Source organism: Strigops habroptila, chromosome 4 (genome assembly GCF_004027225.2).
Source record: "Strigops habroptila isolate Jane chromosome 4, bStrHab1.2.pri, whole genome shotgun sequence".
NCBI lineage: Eukaryota > Metazoa > Chordata > Aves > Psittaciformes > Psittacidae > Strigops > Strigops habroptila.
In genome coordinates, this window is record NC_046358.1 from 48,168,109 (window position 1) to 48,192,870 (window position 24,762).

The 24,762-nt window shown below is 45.6% G+C and overlaps 1 protein-coding gene across 9 annotated transcripts in view; it reads right to left on the reverse strand.

The window, feature by feature from the left end:
• The window catches only part of SLC8A3 (solute carrier family 8 member A3), a 113,437-nt gene that overhangs the window by 87,186 nt on the left and 1,489 nt on the right, over positions 1–24,762 (reverse strand). For all 9 annotated transcript variants that reach the window (XM_030484397.1, XM_030484393.1, XM_030484396.1 and 6 more), the window contains exon 2: positions 3,854–5,665. In XM_030484397.1, the coding sequence (XP_030340257.1) occupies positions 3,854–5,619 (1,766 nt within the window). In that variant the 5' untranslated portion in view covers positions 5,620–5,665. The remainder of the gene's footprint in view (positions 1–3,853; positions 5,666–24,762) is intronic.

The window sequence follows — 24,762 nt, forward strand, 5'->3', positions numbered from 1 at the left end:
AAAAAATCTAAGTTCAGAACTTGATTTTTTGCGTTTCCTTTTAGTCAACAAGAGAGCTAAGATTCTGCTTCAGCTGCTTAGGTCATATCTGACCCTCACTGGAGCCTAGGATTCTGCTTCAACTGCTCAGGTTGTATCTGATCCTCACTGGAGGAGGAGTTCAGAAATAACCAGTGTATTGAAAAAGAGGCAGCATAACCAAATATTTGAGATCTGATAATTCTTTTCTCAACAGATGGCAGCATTCAAGATTATATGGCTTGGACTTACAATTATCCAACACCCATACACAGCCATACACACACACTCTGCATGGGGACATATTTCAGTAATAACAGCATTGTTTCAAGACTCCTCATCTCAGCCTGCTTTCTCTTGTGCTCCCACCCAAACGTCAGTAAGAAAACTTTGACCATGTTAGTCTAGAAAGAATCACAGAGGCAAGAAGCAAGAGCCGGTGGCAGGATCCATTTCCCTCACATTCTGCAATGTTTGCATCAACTCATCTTTTTTAGTCCCGCATACTTTAGGGAAAGCCTCTTAAAAACAATCCCAAAATAGTTTATTTTATCTTGTTATATTTAAGTGAAGACCCCTTCTCTGTTTAGTTTTCAGGAAAGTACTTATCCTTAGCCCTGGGGATTTGGTAGACAGCAGCACCTCTCCTATAGTTTAATCTCAAGGATGCTGTGTAATCCAGTGCCTCTCAGATTAATCTAGCTATTGCTACGCTTGAGGAGGCTGACCTACAAACTACTTACAGATCGCCTGCCGCTGCAGAACACAAGCTGAAGTTTTTAATTTGTGTGTCAGACAAGCTGAGGATATGAAGTTTTTACTCTCCTCCAGTTCACACTGATCAGTGCTGCTTTGTAGCTGCAGTTCTGCAGATCCTTAGCCACAGCAAAGCTTAGCACTGTCTTATGTGTCTGCAAGATGTTGTTAATTTCATTTCCTTTCTCCACGACTCAAAAATCTTTTCAAAGTGACTCCATGAGGAGAACGACAGGGTTAAAGCAGTGAAGTAGGCAGGACTCCATCCATTAACAGCTCCTACACCAGCATGGAAACTGAGCCCAAGCTTCACCTTTCCTAAGAGAGGGCCTAATCAGTAGGTTGAAATGGGGAGCATGTAACTTGTAACTTCTCACTTCTTCCCAACCCCCTGTCCTTAGCTTTATCTACTGACCACCTTAGTCTTCCTGCTTTCCCCTCTGCTCTACACCAGGCTTTGTGGACCCTTGGTCCCCCCTTCAGTGCACAGGGGATGTCAGTACTCCTGGTAGATCCTCCTCTGCAGCAAGGCATTTAAGAGGCAGGGCCTCAAATATTCAACCAGGCAAGCCCCGAGCTATTTATTGACCCAGTGTCTTCATACAGCTTTATACCAAACAATACCATGACCAGTCACTCATATGCTGCCCTGTGAGTCAGCAAAACTGTCCCAAACACCCTATCCACCCATCTTCCCAAACTGGGCTGACCAAAACTAGACAACATTTGTTAGAAGAATAACATTATGAGTCTGAACTCCAAATCACCTGAATCACCTCAAATTTGCTTGCAGCCTAAATACTTGCTCAAAATTGTCTTTGTGCATTCATGTTTAGAAGAAAGAAGCCATTAAACTGACCCACTACAGTTTTCTACAGCTGCTTCCACCTGCACCTCAGAGAAGAGCTGACAAAATACAGCAACTGACCTGTGCTCACTGAATTTAAAGGCCTGATTTTAAAGGGGCTGATTACTGAAAACTACCCTCACCTGTTTCCAGCCCAAAACTCCATTCCCAGAAGACTTGGAGATTTAAAATGAAACCCGCTGGCTGACATGATCTCCCTCCTTGTTAGGATTATTAGTTTAAGTGCTGTGTTGAGCCAGCTACACTAATTCTAGCTTCAAAGGAAATTAATCCTTGCTAGCCACATGGTCTCCATAACCACTATGGCTAGCAGGCTTTGTTCCCAGCGGTCTTCTGATGCAGAAGTGTAAGTCACATTAATTCATTAGGCGTGGGCACAATTTTAAGTACATCACAAATGTCTCATTTGTGCTCTAGGACATCTTCTGTAGGTCACAAACCACAGTGTTAAGCAACCTACTCATACTTGTTTTCTGGACTGCTTTCATTTTCATTAGTCTGTCCCAGAAGGATGCACATGGTTCTGCTGAATATGATTTGTTTTAACTCATGTGAGCAACTCATGTGACAAAAAGACTTCCACCAGCTGGAAGAAAGGGAGTACGTTTTGGAGGAAGATGGCTCATGAGCTTATTCTCTGGTAACCCAAACCTGCTCACCCTTCATTGATGGGTCTTGTTCAAGAAAGAAAAGTCTCTTTTTTCAAGACCTGGCTGAAGCAAGGTAGTAGCCATTATATTTTAGACAGTCTGCTCATAGGAGACTAGAACCACACATCTAACATTCTTCTTCACTTTCTCTAGAGAAGTCAGCTTGTGGCTCAATTAAGGAGACTAACCTGCACGGCCTATCTCCCTGAAAAGGACAGATGAGGACAGCTGATCTTCTTCCATCTCTGTTAGTGGCTGAAGCCAACCAACCAAGAGCTCCTCTTCCTTAAATAAGAAGAACACATACTTATAATTAAGCATCAAGACTGTGGATATTAGCTGGATTAAATAGTTTAGTGGGCTAAGGCAGAAGGTGCTATCGAAACAGGGGATCCCTACTCCATAGCATTTAATACATTAACATCCTTTTGGGTACTGTACTGAGAGGCTTGGTACAAAGATTTCCTTTCTCTGATGCCACTTGCAAGTCTGCTCAATTCTTCCTTTGATGGCTCAAGTGATTAGGTGTTAACAAGAGGAACCTAGGCACTTAACACTAGGGAGTTTTAGCACCAGGCTCACACCCCTCTGCCTACTCAGCTAAGGGATTTTTCTCATTCCTCACTGATGTTAAACAGCAGGTACTTAAAGCAATTAGACATTATCGCCTCTCTGGTCTTTATTACTTCCTACCTTCATATCAGCTATTTTGTAAGCAATAAAAGAGCTGAATTGACAGGATGGTGCAGGCTATTCTGCTTCCCTTCTTTATTCTGTATGAAAACACTGGGTCATGGAGGCACATGGACAGGCTGTGAGCTGCAGTGCTTTAGACCATTATTCCCAATTGCCATGGTATTTTACCAGGGGAAAAACCACAGGTAGTAAAAGAACAGACATATAGAGATCATAGAGACGGTGATGTGGAGAATATGGGTAGACCATAGGGACATAACGGCTGGAAGGATTTCACAAGTCCAGCAGAATAGCTTGCAGCTGTGCCTATGCTGTGAATTAGCTGCCACGCAGACCTGCAAGTTGCACAGGCAGCCTAGGGACACAGGTATGATGTATTGCTCCTGTGAAAATAAAGCCCCAATTTCTTCTGAGCAGCTCTTGCTTGCCTGGGAATAACTGTTGTCAACTTTTCATCTAGGGATTGCAATAAATTCCTGTGTGCTCTATGTCTGGTGTTCAAAAAGAGGCTTTCCCGTATTTGCCCAGCAGGTAAAAGCTTGCCCTTTTAATTCTCTCTCTACCTTAGCTCTTCACTAACCCTTAGGTTTAGTACAGGACCTCAGAGAATTATATATTTTCCTCCTGTTCCCTCGACCCCCCACTATTTCTAAGCCTTACTTTGTCATTCCCAAGAGGGAAGGGACAAGAGCTTTGAGCTCTTAAATCCTGCTGTCGGTTCTTGCCTGAAAGAGTTAAGTAGGAAAACTGATGGAAAGCTGAAGAAAGGAGCCTGTCCCTTGTCAGCATTCACCTGTAATGGATGCAAAATGTGGGGTTAAACACCAAAACTAGACCCAGGAACAGAAATGAATGGGGTACTTACACAGTTTCATCATTCTTGAACTCCAACTCCCCATAGGTGTCTTCAAAGTCTTCTCCACCTCCTTTCGCTGTCCCTTCTACTGTTCTAAATGGCACTATAACTGTACCCCGAGCACCTGATGTCCTTAGGACTTTGACTTCCATCACACCAATGCTCTCACTGACGTGTATAACATCACATTCAAATGTGAAGATGCCAGCATGGTCATCATCCAGTATAGTCACTGTGGCCACACAAGGAGAAGCCAATATGGCCTTTGGGTATGGGGAGTTACTGAGCTCTGGAGGTTCCTCAGTCTCCACCACACGGAGGTTACTGAGCCGCACAAAGAAATGCTCATCTTCTTCAAAGATGTCATCATCAATAATTCCCACCGAGAACTCCTTCTGGGTCTCCCCTGATTTCAAGACAACAGTCCCCTCTGTGAACTCATAGTCAGCACCAGCATTGGCAGAGCCATCCTCTGTTTTATAGTCCACATAGATGGTCTTCGACATGTCCCCTCCTTTCCGCACCACTGTCAGAAGAACAGCACCACAGTTCTCAAGACACTGGTAGGAGCATGGGTCAAAATAAATCTTTGAGATGAATTCCTCAGGTTCATCTGGCTGCACCTCATGCAAGCTGGTGCTCTTCTTGGCTTGCTCAGCTGCATGCTTCTTCAGAATATTGCCAGCTCCTGTCATCATTCTGGTAGCTTGAATGCGATAAAAGGCTCTGCTCTTTTGCTGATGAGACAAGGCATAGTAGTTAGCCATCTCTACCAGCTGGTCCAAGTCCTTTTCTGGGTGCTTTTGCTTCAGGTCCTTAAGGATACGGATCATCTCTTTGCGAGATTCATCTACCTCCTTCCCCTCCACAGTCACTAAGTTTCCATCTAGAAAGTGGGAGTTCATCATCTTGCCATCCATCTCAATTCCCTTAGGGTGATCACCTTCTGATTCTATGATAATGCCCCTGTGCTTGTCAGTACGGTACTTTTTGTGCATATACTTGTAGAAAAGCAGACGTCTATCTGCTACCCAAGCCAGAAGGACACAAAGTGGAAAGAAGAAAAGTGTGAGCAGACCTTCCCAGACCTGAACCACACCTGGAGAGAAGACAGCAAGGATCATGTACAACCAGATGTAAGCAAAGATGCTCCAAGCAGCTGTGACAAAGAAAACCCTCAGGTGTTTTATCTTTCTGGTTTCCCCATCAGGGATCACATAGACACAGATGGCAATGATGATAAACATATTGAAAGCAGCGCTGCCAACAATTGTAGATGGTCCCAGGTCTCCAGCTATGAATCCATGCCCACACACTTCTATCAGAGACAGAAGGATCTCAGGAGCAGAGGAGCCCAGAGCCATGAGGGTCAAGTTGGAAACAGTTTCATTCCAAATCCTGATGGTGGTCGTCGTGGTTTCTCCATTGGGTTTCTTAATTGTGATTTCTTTTTCTTGTGATGTAATGACCTCTATAGATGCCATGAAACGATCTGCAATGATGGAGACTCCAAGGAACATGTAGATCAGTGCTACAAAGTATACGATAACACGGGCAATTTTGTCCCCAAGGGATGGGTTTTCTGGGTACCATATTGGCAGGATAACACCTTCCTTGCAGTCAAAAGATCCTGAACACGAGCTGTTTTGTACTGAACTGGTTGAGTCTCCCGTCAGGCCAGCATCCACCTGCAAACCATGCAAAAACAGCACAAAAGTAACCAGCCCAAAATGGAGGAAGGCCGAGGTGACAGGCTGCAAGCTTAACCACGCCATACACAAGATGCAACTTCCACTGTGTAGATCCAAAAGGGCCGAGAACCTGAAACAAACAAAACAGAGAGGGGGGAGGGAAGCATGAGAGAAAAGGAAAATGCAACATTTACCCAAACGCTCTTCAGTATCTCACCACTGAAGAGTACTGGTAGAGATGCATGCGTTGTCTCTCTGTTACTTTGAAGAAGGTATTTAGCAGGGACTCTAGCAAACTGCAACTTTTACATGCCCTGCAGATGAAAATCAATTGCTAGAAAAGTAACTCAGTGAAAAGTGGATATATATAATAGCCCACTCTTGACCTACAACATGTTCAATAGGAGTACTGAGTGCTCAGCTGCCACTCAACTAATGAAGCTATGGTGTTCCCCAGCACATAGCACTTCAACTCAGCACAAGAAACCAAATCTAAAGACTCCCCTATCTCACCACCCAGGGGATAAGACAAGTCAAGGAATCACTTGCAGCATAAGAAGCACCATTTAAGGCCAGTGAGCAATCTCCAAATTAAGTCCATTTGTAGGACATAATTCAGTTACAAATTACGGAGTAACTTAGTGGCCAAACCATCCCCACAGCCATCCCCTCTTAATGGGCTGCAGAGTCTCCAGAAGGGTCCTAGGGCTCCCCTAAGCTTCCGAGGTACAGGGTCTCCATGTTAAGAGGTAAAGATGTCAGCCCAGAAACAGGGCAGAGGACTCTTGAGCAAAACAAAGTGCCAAAGGCCATTTTTCACCAGCCTTTCCATTGTGATCTGGACGATCAGATTTTACATCAACAATCCTTTTAAATTGTCACAGAAACCTGCAAAACCTCCACAGTTAGAAAAAGCTGTGCTCATGAACCCAAAAGACAGAGCAAAATTCACGTACCCAACATTCCCTCTGCATCCCTAAGAAATTGATATATTTTCAAATACCCTCTAAAATGAAACTAATCTCTAACATAAAATACCATGCAAAACCAAAAGAGCTGGTCATTGTATCACGCAGGTTGGGCATATTACTGTCCAATAATGCCTTCTATTACTTACGGACTACATTGCTGTAGGGCTTGCACCACAGTGTCATGGATCACACTGTTCTCCTCCCTTTGTACCAGGCCTTTGGAAGAATCTGGTCTCAGGCTTAAACTAACAAATCACGTTTCTGAGTCCAGACACAGCCAAGTATCTCACAGGAAACATCAAACTTAATAGTGGCATTATCTACAGCACTTGGAAGGTTCAAGAGTCTTAACTCCCACTGACTTTCACTGAGGTTTGTACTGCCAGATCAGTAGGGCTGGGATTCGTTTCCCCTACTGTACCTCAATCTTGGGCAGTAAGTCAAATGAAGTCACCTCGGCTCCCTTTGTCAGAGGAAAGACAGTCGTTTCCAGGGGATGATCCTTCCTGTCCCACCCTGTTCTGACCCAAAAGATGTATTTAAGACACACATCTCCAGAAGGGATTTTGTCCCTTCCCATCTCTCTCCGTGGTCTCAAGAGGGTGCCCAGTCAGCCAGTTTACAGCAGACGCCTAACATTCAGATGGCAGCAGTTCAAAGAAATGAACTGGACCCCAAACACTTGAAGAGGTTCCTTCCCTCTCCCTTGCACTGTAAATATTCCAGGCAACATTTTCATGTTATCAGCATTAACAAATGCATCTTGAATGGCTATTTTATTATCATGTTGTGTCGCTTGCCTCTTTCCAAAAGCGGGTGCAATCTTCCTGATAGCAACAAAAACATTTTCAACTTTCAGATAAAAATCTATAAAGACAAGCAAAACAGGAAGGAAAGCATGAACAAAGACTGCAAATGAACAAAATGAACAAAACAGCTCCTGACAAAGCATAGCAGAGGGGAGAGAATTGATTATGCAGTATCAGGATCACAAATCCATATCTGACACCCTTGATATGAAAAAGCAATACACTTCTTCATGCTACCTGGACTAATTCAGAAGAGCAAGATTCTCCGCGTTAGCCCACTTACCTTCTCTCTCCAATGCCTACTCATCTGCCTGTCTACGATAGCCCCAGTGCCTAACTGAGCCCCTAAACCCAGTGAGGGCTATTAGCCAACCCCAGCTCTAGCATTCTGGCTGTGGGATGGTGGGAAATCCCTGAGGAAGGGCCATGAACATGTGCAGAATAATGATGAGCAGCAAGGCCAAGATCTTTGGGCTGCAAGGTAGATGTGTGCAGATGCACAGTGAAGTTGACACGTTCCAGGTGCCTCTGACTCAAGGTGTACACAGAGACCAACTGCACAAGCACAGCAGCTCCAAAACACCCCAGGCACATCAGATCATCCTTATCTGTACTGCAATTGCTGGCAGGTATCCACCAACTTCTTGACACTTCCAGCTCCCAGCTCCTACTTAACTGTAAAGCAGCCAGTAAGTGTTGTGTCTTCCAAGATCAGCCATGCAGAAACGGCTGACAGAAAGACAGAAGTAATTTCAAAAACATCTACGTGACTCAAGCACCTAAATTTGGTTTCAAAAATGACTTAAGAGTCAAGTATCACTTAAATTCAGAGCCTTGTCTAGGAATAGTACAATGACTAAACTGCCCTCTGAAATAAATCACTGCTACCACCAACCTCCTTCTCTGTGGGACAACCACCTTCTGTAATTAACACTATCTGTCTACGTTCTGTAATGCCATGATGGTTTCTATTCTAGCCTTTCCCCAATACACTCCAGGACTTTGCCAGTCCTTCTTAAATTTTTAATTTGATTTTAAGCAGAGGGTAATTTTACTATTATTTCTCAAACTAATAATGTATTATTTCAAAAACAACCTTTACCAGGGTAGCCTCTGTTTATGTGTTAGGACCTCCAAACTCAGGCAATGGGTCGTAGACTAAAATCTCAGAATTTGGGAATATGTTTCTTCACTGTTTTTCGATTGCTTTGACAAACATTTTAACATTAAGCGGAGGCCACAATCATTTTCTAAAGTGGTACAACAATGACCTGATCCTGCAATTCTTTGACACAGGTAAAACTCCCCAGTGAGATCAACAGGAACTTTGCCCACAGATGCACTGTCTAATAAAATCTCAATATGTGTTCATTAACATGAAAAGCATTAACCTTACCAATCTGAAAAACAGTGAAGCATTCTTACTGTCATTCCCCTCTGGGGAACTGGTGCAAAAGTGCTTTACAACATAGAATAAAACTGTTACATTTTAAAACTGCTGTTAATAAAACATTGCAGTAACAGTTTTAACATTCAGATGACAGAGGATGGAAGAGTTAAAACTCACTCTGTAGCTCTAGGTCAGCAAGGTTGCTTATACAAGCTGCAAGTTTTCCCTCAGATATACCTACTAAACTCAGTCCAGAAATTACTGGAGGGGATCTACATAGTTCTGGCCTGCCCAGAGTGAAGCAGGTATGTCCTCTACCTCTCCTTTAAGCAGCAGCAACTGTGCTAACTGTGACAAGAGCCACCCTTCAGCGCAAGTCCCACTCTGAGCCACCAGGCGGGCTTGCAGCACAGTCCTGAGTCACTGCTAGTCACCTAGGAGGAGGTGTCACTCCTCTGATGCCAGTGCAACAAAACACATCCACATCTGGCACAGAGAGGTGTCATTCCAGCAACGTCACTGCCCTGGCCCTGCGGGATGCAAACAACAGGAGAGCAGGCTGCAGCAACGGTGGAATTTCATTTGGCATGGGTTGATCTTCGCCTTTATACCATGAGGATCATCATTTCCACTAATTCTTTGCTATCAGACATAATTTTCTCCCACGGGCCTCTGCCCTGCCACTGCTATTGTATTGAATGCATGCAAGTAAGGGCATTGCTGGTGAGGAGACCAGATAGTGTCCCCTACCTCGTAGGCTAAGCTCAATAGTAAGTTCAGAACATTCAATCTATGCAAGAGAGAGACAAAACGCTGCAAGCATCACTGCACCAGAATAAGCTAGCTTTAAATAGCGAGGCTCTGGGAAGATGTGCAACAGTTACTCTAGCAGGGGGAGCTCCTTCTTCTAAAAGAGTTGACAATGGCCATATGATCCATAAATCCATAAACAGAACCCATAAATAAAGAGATCAGTTCTTGAAATACTTCTGGAGACAGTCCAGAAAGTAGCATGGACCACGGTTGTCAAAATTAAGCTTGCAATAGAAAATTACTTTTAGACAACTGTCAAGCTCCTTATGTCTTTTATAATAGCTGAATTTCAGAAGACTGATGGTTTGTCTGCTGTAGACCTATAGCGAGGTAGAAAGCTGGGAAGGCTTTTCTAATCCCTTATAATTTAGCTTTTTGTATACAGATGCTCACATGACTCTAAATACAAGGATATTTCCCAAGGATGCATCTCCAGAAATCAAATCAAGAGGCAACATAACACAGTGGTGTTCCCAAGATTTTTCCTCAGTAAATACAAAACCAAAGGCAAAACTCTAAATCCCTATTAATTTCACATTTAGCCAAAATTCCCATTAAACCATCATAAAAAAACTTTGGATTTGACCTGCAAATAGGATTAAGTTGTCTGGCACCTCCTTCTCCTCCCCCTCTCCCTCGCACCCCTCAAATAAATCAGACACATGAGTACATCTGTGGCCGTACATCCGCCCTCCCCTGACTCTAGACTACCCAACAAAGGCTGCTGATGAGATCTGAGCACAGAGTGAGCCCCATTCAGACACGAGCACTGCACAAGTGCCAGGGAGAGACATCTCAAGATCAAGGGTTTTGTCTACCTGACAAGCACCTGTCCCAGAACAGAGCAGATACAGTTCTGCTATTAGTGTCCTCTTGAAGCCCCACTCCGAAGCTGGAGGAGTCAGAAACAAGGTTCAGCTTATTAACAGGGCCTCACATTCCTTAGTCCTAAAGCACATACAAGCTTTTTGATTGAGCGCATGGGTTTTTTTATAACCATCAGCAGAACTTGAAATTATAGCCTTTCTATCAAAGAACACAAATAACTGAGTTTTCACAGAAGAGGTATTATACCTAATTCACACTCCTCTCTCCCGCCAAATAAAAGTGTAACAAAATATTTAATACAAAACAAAGCATATTTTTCAATCATCTCCATTCAAATGTTACTGAGCCCTTTGCTCATCAGTCCAAGAGTAGTACCCAGCGTGTAAGTTAAAATTTACCTGCAAGCCAAAAGCCAGAGCAGTGTAATTAAATGCATTTTGTCAGACAAATGCAAATTTCCAAACACAGACTGGGCCTTAAACCACCATAGTGATGGCATGTGCCTATCCAATATAAGTACAACCAGGGACCCCAAGCTGAGGTTACACAGGTTATTGCACAGCAATAGGTAGTTTAGCTCCCTACTACTGCACCACCACCGAGGTTTTATGAGGAAAAAGGCACCATAACTCATGCCTTAGGCCATGACAGGTCCCTGCAGTCTGGCTCTATGGAAAAGTTATGGCAGGGAGCCGTAGGTGCTTGTTGCTTTGCACTTCACAGTAAACACGTCAAAACCCAGAATTAGCTGCCTACAGAATAAACCCCTTCGTATGTGTCAAAAGCAGCCTTTTTTCCCTCTCAAGATCATGTAAGAACCTACCATAAAAACCCCATCTCTTGTAGCAGATCTTTCAGTATTTACAAGCCATTGTCTCAACTAATTTGAGCAGTTCCTACCATTCTAATGCTAATCGAGGTAACAAGTCTACTAATTCCCTATAAAAATGCTGTGTTGGGATCCAGTTACATTCAGTGATTGACCCCAGGGGCTGACCTAAATGGAGCACAAGTCTGTGTATGGCTAAGAGCAACCTCCAAACTCAATACAGCTACAGGCAACCTCCAAACAGTCAGCTTGCCTCAGAGAACTGGTCCATGATGTTTTTTCTGTATTTTAGCATCCATGATGCTCCTGGAGAAGCAGTCATAAATAGCTAACCCATAAAGATGCCTGTACTTAGTTGTCCCCTTCCAACACTGCACCGGCTTCACTTGACTGGCTGGGCATTTTATTTCCTCGCTCTCACTCCAGATGAAAAATATCTGTACAGGATACACAGATATACATGGATATAGGTGCTGCGGTTTACGCTCTGTGCACAGACATGTAAAGGAGCAGGTAGCAGACACTGAAAGAAACACTTTGGTAGATGGCCACAGCCATGCTCTGAGAGCCATTCTTATTTATGGTGTGGGCTAGCACAGCTTCCTTGGGAGCCACGGTGCGCTTGCTCTTCCATACCCCATACACATCCATATATCTGAGATTCCTCAGACTAAGGGACAGACAGCATTACCCTTTTCATATTTTTCCCCCAGAATTGTAGCTTTTTTTACATTCAGAAAACAAAACCTGGTATTTAGGCTGTCATATAGTTTAGAAGGGGCTATCCTCTGACTTAAAAAGCAGTATTATATATAGATGAGGTTTTTATCTTTTCATGAATATCACATAATCTCGCTGGTATTTTTTCTGGGACTTTCAAGTGGCCAGTTCACAGAAGGAGACAGCAGGGACCTCCGGAGGTCATCTAGTGCAAGCTCCCTGCTCAAGTGGCTGCCCAGGACCACATCCAGTTGGCTTTTGAATACCTGAAGTGTATTTGAGGATGAAGGATGGAGTCTCCAAAACCTCTCCAGGAAACCCGGGCCAGTGCTCAGTCACCCTCACGGTAAAGAATGTGAAAAATTGCAGGTAGTATGTCCAGGCCTGCTTGTGACAACCACGTCCAGTGTCCGCGCATGGGAGACCAGAACAAGTGCGCCCTGTGTACAAATGGGACCTGGAGCTCACTGCAGTGCTACGGTGGCAACCACACGTGTACTTGGCAAGAAGTCACCGCCGTGACCTTTTGGAAGTCACTAGGAAGGCTCCATTGCACATTTAGATGCAGATCTTCAAGCACCAGTCTTTTTATTGCATTTAGAAGTACTTCTAAACACAATTAAAGCCTTTAGGTGCTTGAATAACAGTGCACATCTGAATACACCATTCTTCACAGTTTGAACAGTTCCAAATTGAGAAGGCAGATACTTTCAAGTGCATTCTTCCGCCAAATTGAGAAGGCAGATACTTTCAAGTGCATTCTTCCGGCCCTTGATTTTATGCCTATGATGTGAAAGGCCCAGTGAAGAGGCTAAAAGTCCTTCCTTTGTGGAGTTACTGGGTCACCCACTCAGTGGCCCCTCTGCCTCTTCCATATCTCCATGCAGCTGATGGAGACAACCTGGAACAGCCACCTGACAACACCTAGGCTTGCAACAGGCAGTGACTCCTCTGCTACAGCCTTTCAAGGCACTGGCTTTCATCTCTCTCTGTCTTGCTGTTTTTAAAAAGCAACAAACACTATTTGGGGAACAGGTGGGAAGGGAAAGTTAGTTATTCCAGCGGTGTGAGGAAAACTTCTTGTCAGTAAAAGACATTTTATGTACTGCCCATGGCAGCACACACAGTGCGTTATTTACTGCTCCTGCTTCACGGACATATTATACTGCTGGTTCAGGTGCCACCATCAGAGTGCAACTTATCACCTAGTGACTCACAGCATCCTAGAGGAAAGATGACAGAGGCAACTCATGACATTTCTTTAGCACTGTGGTGACAGATCTGCAACAGCTACAATCAAAGGCCCTAGGATTTGTTGTCAACAGGGCACTTGTGCTGCACAGCCATCAGTTATTTGTACACAGAGGTGGGCTAAGTGGTAAATAAGAGGGAAAAAAGTGTTGTAGTCATAGCTCATGCTCTTTAGATCCAGAATTAGTTAAGAAAAATACAAGTTTTCTGACAGAAAACACTCGTTTTAGTCAAACAAAACAAACCATGTGATGTGCTGGATTTGACACAAGTAGCTAGGCAGGAATCCCTTCTCTGGCTGGCTCATTGGGATAGCCATCAGTCAGCCACGCTGGGTGCTAAGCCTGGCAGCTGGGGCACACGCTGCTCTGATCCTCCAGAATGGGCCCATTTCTTTCTTGACTTCTCCTCCAAGGAAGAATAAAAGGAAAAGTTCTAATTTTTTTCCTTAATACAGCAAAAACTATGGTTTTTACCAAAAATGCCACATCACACACAATAGAAATTATGTGCCTTCCACAAGTCTATTCAGAAGGGCTCGTTTCTGGCTCAGTGAGAAACAGAATATTAAAAAAGAGAATGGAGGCAGAACCAGCACATATGGGGCAGTGAGAGACCGGGCAGAAAACAGGGAGGGGAGAGGAGGAGGAGAAGGCTACACTTCAGGAATCATTTTACCACTGCCGCAAAGAACAAGCGGTTGTCATTTACCATGCTAGGCAGAAGACTTCTACACCCCTCTGGGACAGGCACAGAAATGGGGTACGTAGGAAAAGCTCACACTTAGACCAATTAGCACAGGTTTCACTAATTTCAGAATTAGTTAGACCAGAGCCAGAGAAGTGGTCTGGTCCATGCCTCAGGGGCCGCTGCTGCATTGTTCCACTTGTGAACATTATCTCCTAGTACTTTGTCCAGCCCAGTTTTAAATTACCCAAGTGATGGCATTTCCACAACTTCCCACAGAGACTCTGCCATGATGTAATTTATCTCTGAGGTTTTAGCTGTCTTCCTTATATTTAGGATGAAATTAAGAAAATTTATGCTGCTAGTTCTCATTATCCTGTCCTTGGAGCACTCTCAACCATTCTCCTCCCTGCCTGAGATTTACATGCTTCAGATACTTGTAAATAGCTGTTCTCCTCCACAGTTATTCTTTGGCCAAAGCACACAAATTTATTTTAATCTTTATAAATTAGTCCAAGCTGCCCCTTAATCATTTATCTTCATCTCATCTTGGTTCTCCATCTTCAAGGCAGCCAGAAGCAGACGGGTATCTGGGAGAGCTGTGCCTCACCACCTTCTCCCACTGAAACCAGCAGCAGATCTGCTCTTGTTAAAGCAGGGAAGCGGAGCCAGGGCAGTAAAGTCTCACCCCTAAGCTCTGCTGCACAGCAGGTTTTCATGAGGTACTGGGCTGTTACAAAGATTAAATCGAGATGGATATACAGAAGCTCACTGTGTTGCTCACTTTCAAAGGTCTTTGCACCTGTTTGCTGTGTCCCCAGTGCGGTGGGGCTCGCGTGAGGAGTGCTGTGCTGACTGGCATGTGTGGAGCGAAAGCAGGAGATTTCCAGAGTTTCAACCAAAAAGTCAGAGCCTTCAGCTGAGAGGAGGGAAATACACCGTAACGCGCTCACTGCTTCTGCAGATCTGAGCACAGCAGGAGGCATGAGAGATGCACTGAGCTGTGGGTTATCCTCAAAATACCTCCCACTTCACTTGGAAGGTGCCAAAACCTGTAAATCAACCCATTTGAATACAGTTGTCAAATAAGATCTCACACAGCTCTCTCACCCTTTACTGACACATATGCCCATGTATCTCTTATTGACAATTTAGATATCTTAATCCTTCAGTGTTTTTTCAGCTGCTAATTCTGCAACTGCTTTAAAATAAAATAAAGCCTTACATCTACCATGATTAATTCATTCTTCCTAAGTCCAGGCTGTTTATTGCTCTTTGTTCATTTATGCACTAGCTTGTTTACAGATTCTCTCTTAATATTAGCTCTGTTATTTGCTAGAGACTCAAGTTATATTTACCATATGGTAATTGCAGAGATGACATGGACAACAAACAGTGGAAGCTGAGCTGCTGTGGCAATTACAGCAAGTGCCAGCAGTCTTCAGACTATTTGCTGCCCCACCTTTATTTCTTCTACCCCCACCCTCTGAAGGGTTTCCTTGTGGACTGTATAAAGCCATATGCCACTTCGATCTCTATAGTGAAGACAGGTGGAGATCTGTTCTTCACTATGTCATTACCTGACAGGAATATTCACCTTTTTCCTTTCAGTATGTGTTTCGACTACAGGTCTGCTGCTGGCTGGCTGCCCCACTCTGTCTTGTTAAGGGTAAGTAATCTGAAATATATCTGGAGCTAGTCAGCCACAACACCCGCACTTTCTCTCTCACTGTTACAACAGTCCTAACTTTGTCCCCTGCTCCATCCATAGTCTCAGCGTGTCTCAGCTATATTGCAGAAGGAGCCACAAAGGACCAGATTTCACAGGGTAGTTAGAAGCTTAACAAAGCAGCTCTTTAACCTGCTTGGATACCTTGACTCCACTGAAATCACAGGGTTTCCGCTACACACCTAAACATGATTTAAAATTCCTGCAGAAAACCAAACAGATGACTACAAGAGGCCACTGCTGTCTTCTCCAAGGAAAGACATGAGGTTTATTTCTCGGTTCCTGCCAAGAGCGCTGGACAGGTCCCACTCCCAGAAGGTATAGGGCTCAACCAGGTAAATATGTGACTTGATCCTTCAAGGAGATTCGGAAACTCAGGATTACTTATATGTATATCCCAGCTTGGGAGCAGTGCATACAACAAATCTCCTTGTCTGAAAAGGATGAGGCTCCTCCCTTGTCATTTCTACTATGCCCGCAATGATACTCTTCTAATTCCTAGCAGTCAGCAAGTCTTAACTTAGAAGCTAGTGAGGAGCATTTGAAAACTGGATGCAGGGCATTGTGTATCCGAAGAATTTCCTAGCAAAGTACATAACAACTGTGCTGTTGTTCATCTCCAAAGTGGAAGAAATAGCATTCCATTGAATTCGGGGCACTACTTACACTAGCTTCCCTCCCTTGACCCTCCCCTCCAAAAGCCTTCTTTTACGCAAAGTAATCTTAAAAATTAGGACTATCTTTCCAGCCCAGTCAACCTGTATACCATCAGCTGAAGGCTGGAGAGAGAGAAGCAAGACAGGATCCTTAGGACCAGATTTTCTCTGGCGTAAATCAGCATAGGTCCAATGAGCCCAAGTCAGCTGAGCCAGCTTATTTTACTGGAAGAGCTGCCTGAGGAGCTTTTTGGCAACATTTCATATAACATAAACCTCCAAAAGGAAAGCTTCATCTACTTCCTCTTTGCAACTCTCACCACATACATCAGCTGGAAGGCATCTTCCTACTTCTTCCATACCAAACGTATTCCTGTCCTTCCTGCCCTGGTTCCCTCCTCCTCCCAATGCTCCGTGCTGGCCATGGATTTGCTACAACTAGTCCTGCCAACAGGAGCAGCTGAGTCATGGGAGGTGACCACATCAGCCAGATACACTGAAATGAGACAAGGGAAGGAGAAAATCCTCCTTCCCCCCACAACCCCAGAACCCAGCAAACAACACCTGGAGTGACTCTTCTCCACCATTTGCCTAGTATCACCTTGGATCAGCATCATCAAGTGCCTCATCCTGAAGGTACAATGACAGGCTTAACACAGGTGCTTGGATAACATGCTCATCCTGTGCAGCCACCCAGCCACCCACTGTACGGTCTATTTAAGCCACCAAGGCAGAGAGAGGACAGCCTCTATCCTGCCACTGAGGGACACAGCCTCCATATGGATGCTAGTTGTCCTGCATCTCCACCAGTTCTACTGAGGAGCTTAAGCCCCCTTCAGGCTCTGTAGAAATTATCTTTCCATCCACTTCTGCAAAGAGAAGATTAAAACTGAGACGTGCTCTACTTGCTTTGAAGTCCAAATCTCTCCTAAGACAAGGCTAAGGCAAGAAAATGGCAAGGTTCCTCTCTTGCTGGGAGTTTCAGTCGAGGGCTGACTTGAGCAACAGCTAAAGTAGGAATGAACAACCTGTTTTCACACCCTTACTCTACACTGGAGTACTCTACCCTTACTTTACACCCCATCCCCTGCTCCCTCAGCCCAGAAAGCCTCTCCTTGCCAGCCATACTTCTGTGGTGGTGCCTTGAACCCAGCTCTTCCTGTCAACGCTGGTAACAGTAACTCCTGTCATCTTGGAAACCTGTCACAAGTGATGGAAAAACACTTTGCCCAGAAGAGAAGCAACAGCCCCCAAACACCAGTGGGTGAAGAGCAGTAGGACAGGGAGAGCGTTACCCCGGGCAGAGCCACCAGTAATATTTCATTCATTTCAGTGACACAGATGGGTAAAAGAACAAGCACAAAAGGTCTTTGACAAAAGGATGGTCACTCTCAAAGACAAATAGAGCCTTAAAATTAATCCATTTTATTGTGGGAGCTCAATGAGCAGACAAACGAATAAAAATGGGTTTTCAATTAATTTGAGCCCCGTATCCCAACAACCCTCCACTCTGCAGTAATAATCCTTCTTCTGCCCATTGTCCCTGCCCTCTGCTCTCCCCACACACATGCACACAAACACTTCCATGGCGCTTCTCCTGATCCTTCCTCCCACAGCACCTGTGGTCCTTCCCAGTGACCAGCCAAGCAAGAGGCAGCAGGCACTGTGCTGGCCCTCTGTGCTGGGCAGCCAGCCAGCAAGCCACCAGCACCACTGGTTCATCTTATGCTCATGAAGAGCATAATAACTTGACACCTGAGAGACCACCATCCTTATGCCCTAGGTGATTGCAGCCAGCCTGCCATGCTTGACAGCTGTTGGCTCCCATGCAGATACTTGCAAATTACGACCATGCCACCTCCTCATGCTCTTTTTGCAACCGTAAGTAGATGAGGTTTGGAATCATGCACAATCAAGCACAACTCCCACATCCCTGTTCACACCTCCCACATTCCCTCCCTCAGCCTTCTGTGGGAAATCAGCTTTGGTCCGAGGGACAAAAATGGTCAACCAGGCAAAAAGAAGTTCAAGGCTAACACCAACAGAAGTCTCCCAGACTCAGGGTATTTTATCTAGTGAGCACTTTTTAAACTCTATGCCACACGTTTGTGCAACCTGTGGAACTCAATGCTGTAAGAAATAAATTAAGTACTCAAAGCAAAGGAAAAATAGATGTGCATGGAAACAGTCAAAATATCCACAGATTCACCAGCCTCTGGATGCATCCCTCCTCTTGCTCCAGAGCATATTTCAACCTCATCAGTTTTTGTGAAACTCACTAATGCACATGTACGGTGAAAGCTGGAAAGGCCCTTCTTAACTGAGCATCTGCTTCCTGACCTCTTGCTTTGTCCCAGCAGCCAAGTTCATATGGACCTGAGAGACAGGCAGAAAGCCATGCAGAGAGGATAAATGGGGGGTTGATCACATGAGGGACGCTGCTAGAAGACTGGTAAGCTAGAAGGCATGGACTTGTGGGAATTGGGGAGCTGGGGCAGTTACTAGAGAATCATGAAGAGATCTATATATTTTAGAAGAAAAAGCAGAAGAGGGAAAATGGCCAGATCTGGGGGAAGGAGGGGTGGTCGTGACTCACTGGGATGCATGAAGTAGCAAGGAGATGGATCTAGACAGGCAACGGGCAAGCCAGCAATTTTTGGGAGGGATGTAGGTGCACCAAGTGCAGCTGAGCATCTTCTCACCTTCAGTCTCCCGGATCAACTCCCCAGAGGGGAGGCAGCTCCATTGAGCTCTGAAGGTTAAGCTGTGCCTTCTGCCTGGCACAAGAGCACAGTACAGCTGATGGGTAAAACTGCCTACCTACTTAAAAGCAAACCCCGACACTGCCAGGAGGAACGGGCTTTATTTTTAGCTGGGACACCAGCAGGGTCACTGCTGGTGCTGCATTGTCCCACGGAAGCCAGGGTTTCATGAAGAGTGCTGTGCACGCAGGCTCACTACAGGGAAACATCTGTCAGATCAGCTTTGGGGAGATGGATTATTAAAGTTAGAGAAAAGGAAACATTTACTAGAAGAAGTGAATCTGAAACTAATCCAGAAGGTTAAAATGGAAGGAAAAAAATTGTGTTTAAAGAGTCAGAACAGGTGGTAATTCATGTCAGGGCAAACTCTAGTCCATTCCCCAGGAGAATACCCCATCACATCTAACTCCAGCTGCATGCCCTCTGCTTGCCTTCTACAACCCATGCTTTGAAAGGCTCACTCTTGACCAGGGGGCTGCCCAAACAAAAGCAGCAGCATGCCATCATCCCTCATCAGGATCCTTTGGAAAGGAAAAGCATGCACAGAAAGTCCCATCTTGCCTTGCACCTTGAAGACAACACTGAGACCTCCACCTCACTTTGGTCCCCAGGTCATCACACAGGGGCCCCCAATTAGCCTCAAGGCAGGCAGCTCCCCTAGGACCCACATGCTGACCAAGTGCAGCACCCTCAGCAAGTGCAGGGCAGCAGCACAAACTTAGCCCACTGCGGCCTCGTGAGGACAAGGAGTCAGGTCCTTCCCTGCTAGTGGGTTCCGTGGGTGCAAACCTAATAAAACAGTTGGCACCACTCCCACTTGCGCTGCCAGGGAATGCAGTCTGGAAGCTTCAACATGGAGAGATTGTTGTTGATGAAGTGCTGAGTGCTAGTGTGAAGCTTTCAAGGGACTTGAAAGAATTGAGAGCGGAGGGGAAGTTCTCATTCTATTCTCTTCTTGAGGAACCTAAGTCCACTTGGCATGTTGCATCTATAAAACAGCTTGGCCCAGGCTTGCTGTTTGATTTTTATTTTTTTAGATCAGGATCAACCACTGTGCATGTTCCTGGGAAGATTTTATATTAAAAAATATTTCATCTTTTTTTTCCTGCTGATTCTTGTGCCTCTTAATAGCTTAAGAAGCACTTTGCAGAACCCATCACTCTTAGGTTCTTTGCAACTAATTTGCATTCAGGACTATCCATCTCATCAAGAGCAGACTTCAAGGCTGAACCAACTCCAAGCCTTAACTGCTGCAGGCAAATCAGGCAGCAGCTTTACAGGTGGAAGCAGGGCTTCCTAAGCCAACCTGAACATTTTCCACCTCCAGTCATTTGTTCCCACTCTTCACTAGCTCTCTCCTTTTTGTTAGCACAACTGTTTGCATGGTTATGCCATGAAGAAGGACCAGGAACCAATCTAGTTGAAAAGCAAGCTGAACCCACCACCTGCCCACCCACGCCTCCATGCCAGTACCCTGCATACGTGGGACAGGAGCAGGAACAAGCAGCCAGGGTGCGAAGAAACCAAGGTACATATGACAAGCATGGGAAGGGCAGGTTTGCCTCTTGCAGCAGTGAATTCTGCAACACCTTCTGGGCCATTTCACAGCCTCATCCTGCTACGCAAAGGCAGAGACACATCACCTCCATTTTTCCCAACCAACATGCATGTTCAAGGGTGACCGAGTAATCTCAACCAAAACCATGGAAGAGGATAGAGGATAAAGGTGCTTATTAAGGTGAACTTTAAGCTCAACATCAAGATATTACTTCCCAGCAAAGAAGGTCCACCTCAAGGTGGTAAACCAAGACATCCAGGCCTTAATGCCCCAAACCCAATTTTCCTGAGAGCAAACAGTATGGAGGGCAAAAGGACGGCCTCTTCACAGAGATCATTACTCCAGTTTGGGTGTGGGAAGCTGTGGCCCTGGGGAAGGAAGCCAGCTTTCACCATCATGCAGCATACAGACACATCAGCAGGGCACTTGGTACTGTCAACACTGCAAGCCCCCATTCACTCCTGGACACGTCACCTTCAACATAACCTCAGCAGTCAGATGCAAGGGTCCTCTCATAGGTACATCCCTACATCATTACATTTCTTCTGATTAAAACTGTATTCTGTGTTGCTGCTGGAGAGTGCTGCCATTTGCTTTGAGACAGCCTCCTAGTACCAGCCTAGGAGAGGGCACTGGCAATGCAGTCTCATGTCTATAGCTTCTAAAACCCTTTGGCGCTTCCCTGGTTGCAAAACATGCCCAGCAGCATAGGATATTTAGTGTTTCTCATTGCTCTTGACCTGGCTGTCTCTGCTGCTGTCCTGAGTTAGGAGGCTTAGGTAAAAAGACAGCAGAGTAGAGGAAGGCAGCAAACAGAGCAAGTCCAGGTTTTCAGCCTTGAAATAATCTGCTATTGAATGGAAATGCTGAATGGAAACAGAAGCTTCTCCCTAAATGTAAGTGCTCTGGAAAAGCTCCCTGTTTTATTATGATGGAAAATCCTCATTGGAGGATTTAATTAGAAAACAAGCTATCATAAAAGAAATGTTAAGAGCCCTAAGCGCCCCTCTCTCCCATGATGTCAACTGTCAGAGACATCAATGACAGCTCAGCTGTGTGATCAAAGGCTCCAGCAAGCGGATTTAAAGACAGAATTACCAGAAAACTGAGAGTTGAAGGAGCATGGGGGCATGATCACCTGTTTATAAATGTGTCTTATGGGGTGAGCTAATTACTTTATGATGCTGTACCGCAGGAACAGCAGCACCTGGGTCTTCTCGTTGTGACACTGTCATGACAAGATGGGAGGGGAGTGGTACCTTCAGAATAACATGACCCATCCCTGCCACCTAATGCCTTGGTATGCCTGCAAAACCCTGTGTCAGAACTGCCTGGAGGGGAGATTGGGAGGCCACGGTGCCGAACTTTGCACACACGTCCGTGACAGCCCTCAGCCACAGCCTGTTGTTTAAAGCATGAAGGCAGAGAGAACAGGGGGGAAGGAGGGAAGCCAGCCACTGCCTGTACCATGTTAGTCCCCAAGGGGTGCAGCAGCCCACTGAAGCTGCAGGAGGTTCCTGGATTTCCACCTCACAGCACTGAAGCTATGAGGTGGTTCCTGGATTTCATCCTGGAGGTGAGCAGGACAGCAAGCTCTTCACCCTACAGCCCACAGCCCCACCATCACTGAAACCAGCAAATGCAGAACCACAGGCTCAGCAGCACAGAGGTGTTTTAAAGTTGCCCTGAGAACAGCTTATGATCTCGTGTAGCTCTCAATGCATGAAAATCTCCAGGACAAAGACTATAATTTATTAGACATTTGAAACTGGGGCCCCCAACCAGGCTGATGCCTTTAGGAGTTCCCATTATCTAAACAGTAAATCAACAATAGTATTAATCTATGCCACGATACCTAAACGCAGTGGGTGATGGTAGACAGAGTATCACAACTATCAATTTCCTGGCTTCAGAGATATTTTTCTCCCTATTAAGAAGATGTTTTTATCTGTGTAATTTAATTTCCGTCATTGGTTTGTGGGTTGTGGGGTTTTTTTTAATACAGAATCAGATATTACTGCCTGATTAAAAAAAAAAAAAAAAAAGGAAATTTGGCCAGCAATCAAAGCCTTTTTTTTAACTGTTGAAGCACACGGAAGGCATGTGAAACATAACAGCAACAAAGAACAAGGAACTATTTGTCAACGCCACTTGGTCATTGGGGAAGCTTAGGGGAGGAGACTGATGCTGTTTGCTTAAAACAAGCAAACAAAAACCTGACAGACAGACCATTTATCTATATAGTGCTTCACTTGAAAATATTGGCAGAGGGAATACATCTTAACTTGGTTTGTAACAAAAAGTGCTGACACACTCCGTTATGGCACTTCCCTGCCTTGGGGCTGGAGATGCCTGTCACAGGAAGGACCCTGTGGAGCAGTGATACACGTGAATCAGGCACAACACAGCAGCACGTCAGCCCAGGCCCTTAGCAATCCCTCGACCTGTCCAACCAGCAATACCGTAGCATCTGCCATGCTCAGACTAGCCTCATCTGACTTCAGCCCCCCCAGCTTCAGAGGAAGGCAGAGGAAGCAGGGAGGCTGGATTTGTCCCTGGGTACCTCTTTCCTTCCTACAAGCCAACCAAGCTGGCCGAAGTGCCCTTCGACCACCACGCAGAACAACTGTCCATGACTCCCCACAACAAAGTCTGTTCCAGTGGGATGGGGCAGCTTCCATCCTCACACTGGCCCAACAACAGCCTATGGGGCACAGCATGGTGTGTGCCCCAGGCCATGCTCCGCACTCAGCTCCCATCTGCTCTCCTGTTCTGGGTGCTGGTGTTCAAGACAGTGCAGATCATGCTTCCCGCACTGCCCAGAGTGATGGAAAAGACTATCCCACCTGGCAACAGCATCTGCCATCCCAGGTGCCATCCTATCAGTGGCAGCTGTGCAGAGGAAGGGGGCAATCTCTCTGCCAGGACAAGCGCTACACACAGCGGCATTCAGACGGCTACACATCTGTCTTGCTTCTCTCACCCTGTCACCCACTAGTTATTGAAACCATGTCCTCACCAAATCCCCACACAGGTAGAAACGTATCACTAGCAACACAAATGAGACCCAGGGAGATGAAACAATGTGCCCAGCAGCACACTGGAGGTGTGCCAGAGACCAGGAGCCTACCTGCATTTCCAATGCCCTCACAACAGGACCTCAGCAGAGGGATTACAACAATCTGTCATACCTTGGGCATTTGGGGAATGGTTGAACCATCCACCTCCTAAAGCAAGGCTCATATTTGGCTTGGGGGAAAAAAAAAAGACAACTGCTGTACTGCACCTTTTACGTAGGGCTCTCTATCTCCATCAGTCCTCTCCTCCTCCACCCTGGTTGATATTACACCCTCTATTTACAACAGGGGCCAACAGATCTGACTGCCGTCACGTTGTACACTCGTGGCCGAACTGAGAGCCCCTTGCTCCTCCCCAGCCAGCCCTCAGCAGTAGCAGGATGTGCTCTTTTCTAACATCACTACTTCTGCTCAGGAAACAAGTCTTGCTCCAGTTGACCACAGGAACCTGCGCATAAGCACGAAACATGACTGACTGTCTCAGCTAAACCATGAGCAGCGTAAACAAATGCCTGCAATGGCAGTGGACAGCACAAGACTAGGGACTCCCTAGAAATGCTTCTGCCAGGGGGGAGCGATGCCTCTCCCCACTGCACCAAACCTACAGGGCATCTTCAAGGCCTCTGTGTCTCAGCAGTCCCCCAAAGCCAGCTCTGCTCTCCTGGGCCTCCAGCCAGGCTCCAGGGAGCACGGGATGATGAGTGCTCTTGAATGGGAAGATGCTGCTGACTGTTACCTAAGTCTTCCAGCCCTGTCCTCTCCAGAAATAAAAACCAGCTCAACAAAACCACCCTTTTGCTCTATAAAGAGATGTGAGGAATTAAAGGAACATACATATAAGCATGAGGAGTGGGGGGTGTGCATAAGGCACCCCTTCTCATCCCCACTGCTCCTCCAGTGTCTCACCTTAAATCTGAAACAGATTTCTGGGGTGAAATCCCCAGAACAAGCCCAGAAACTAACAGAGGAGCCAGGAACCCAACCATTACACTACAGCTCCACTTGGGTGGGGGGGGTGAAGGGGGAAATGGCCATAGCCTCACGTTTTAAAATAACAGTTAAAACCCAAAAACCCCAAACAAATACACTTGCAAAGGTTTCATCTCCCACATGGGGTGATCGATACTTCAGACACAGGTGGAAAAAA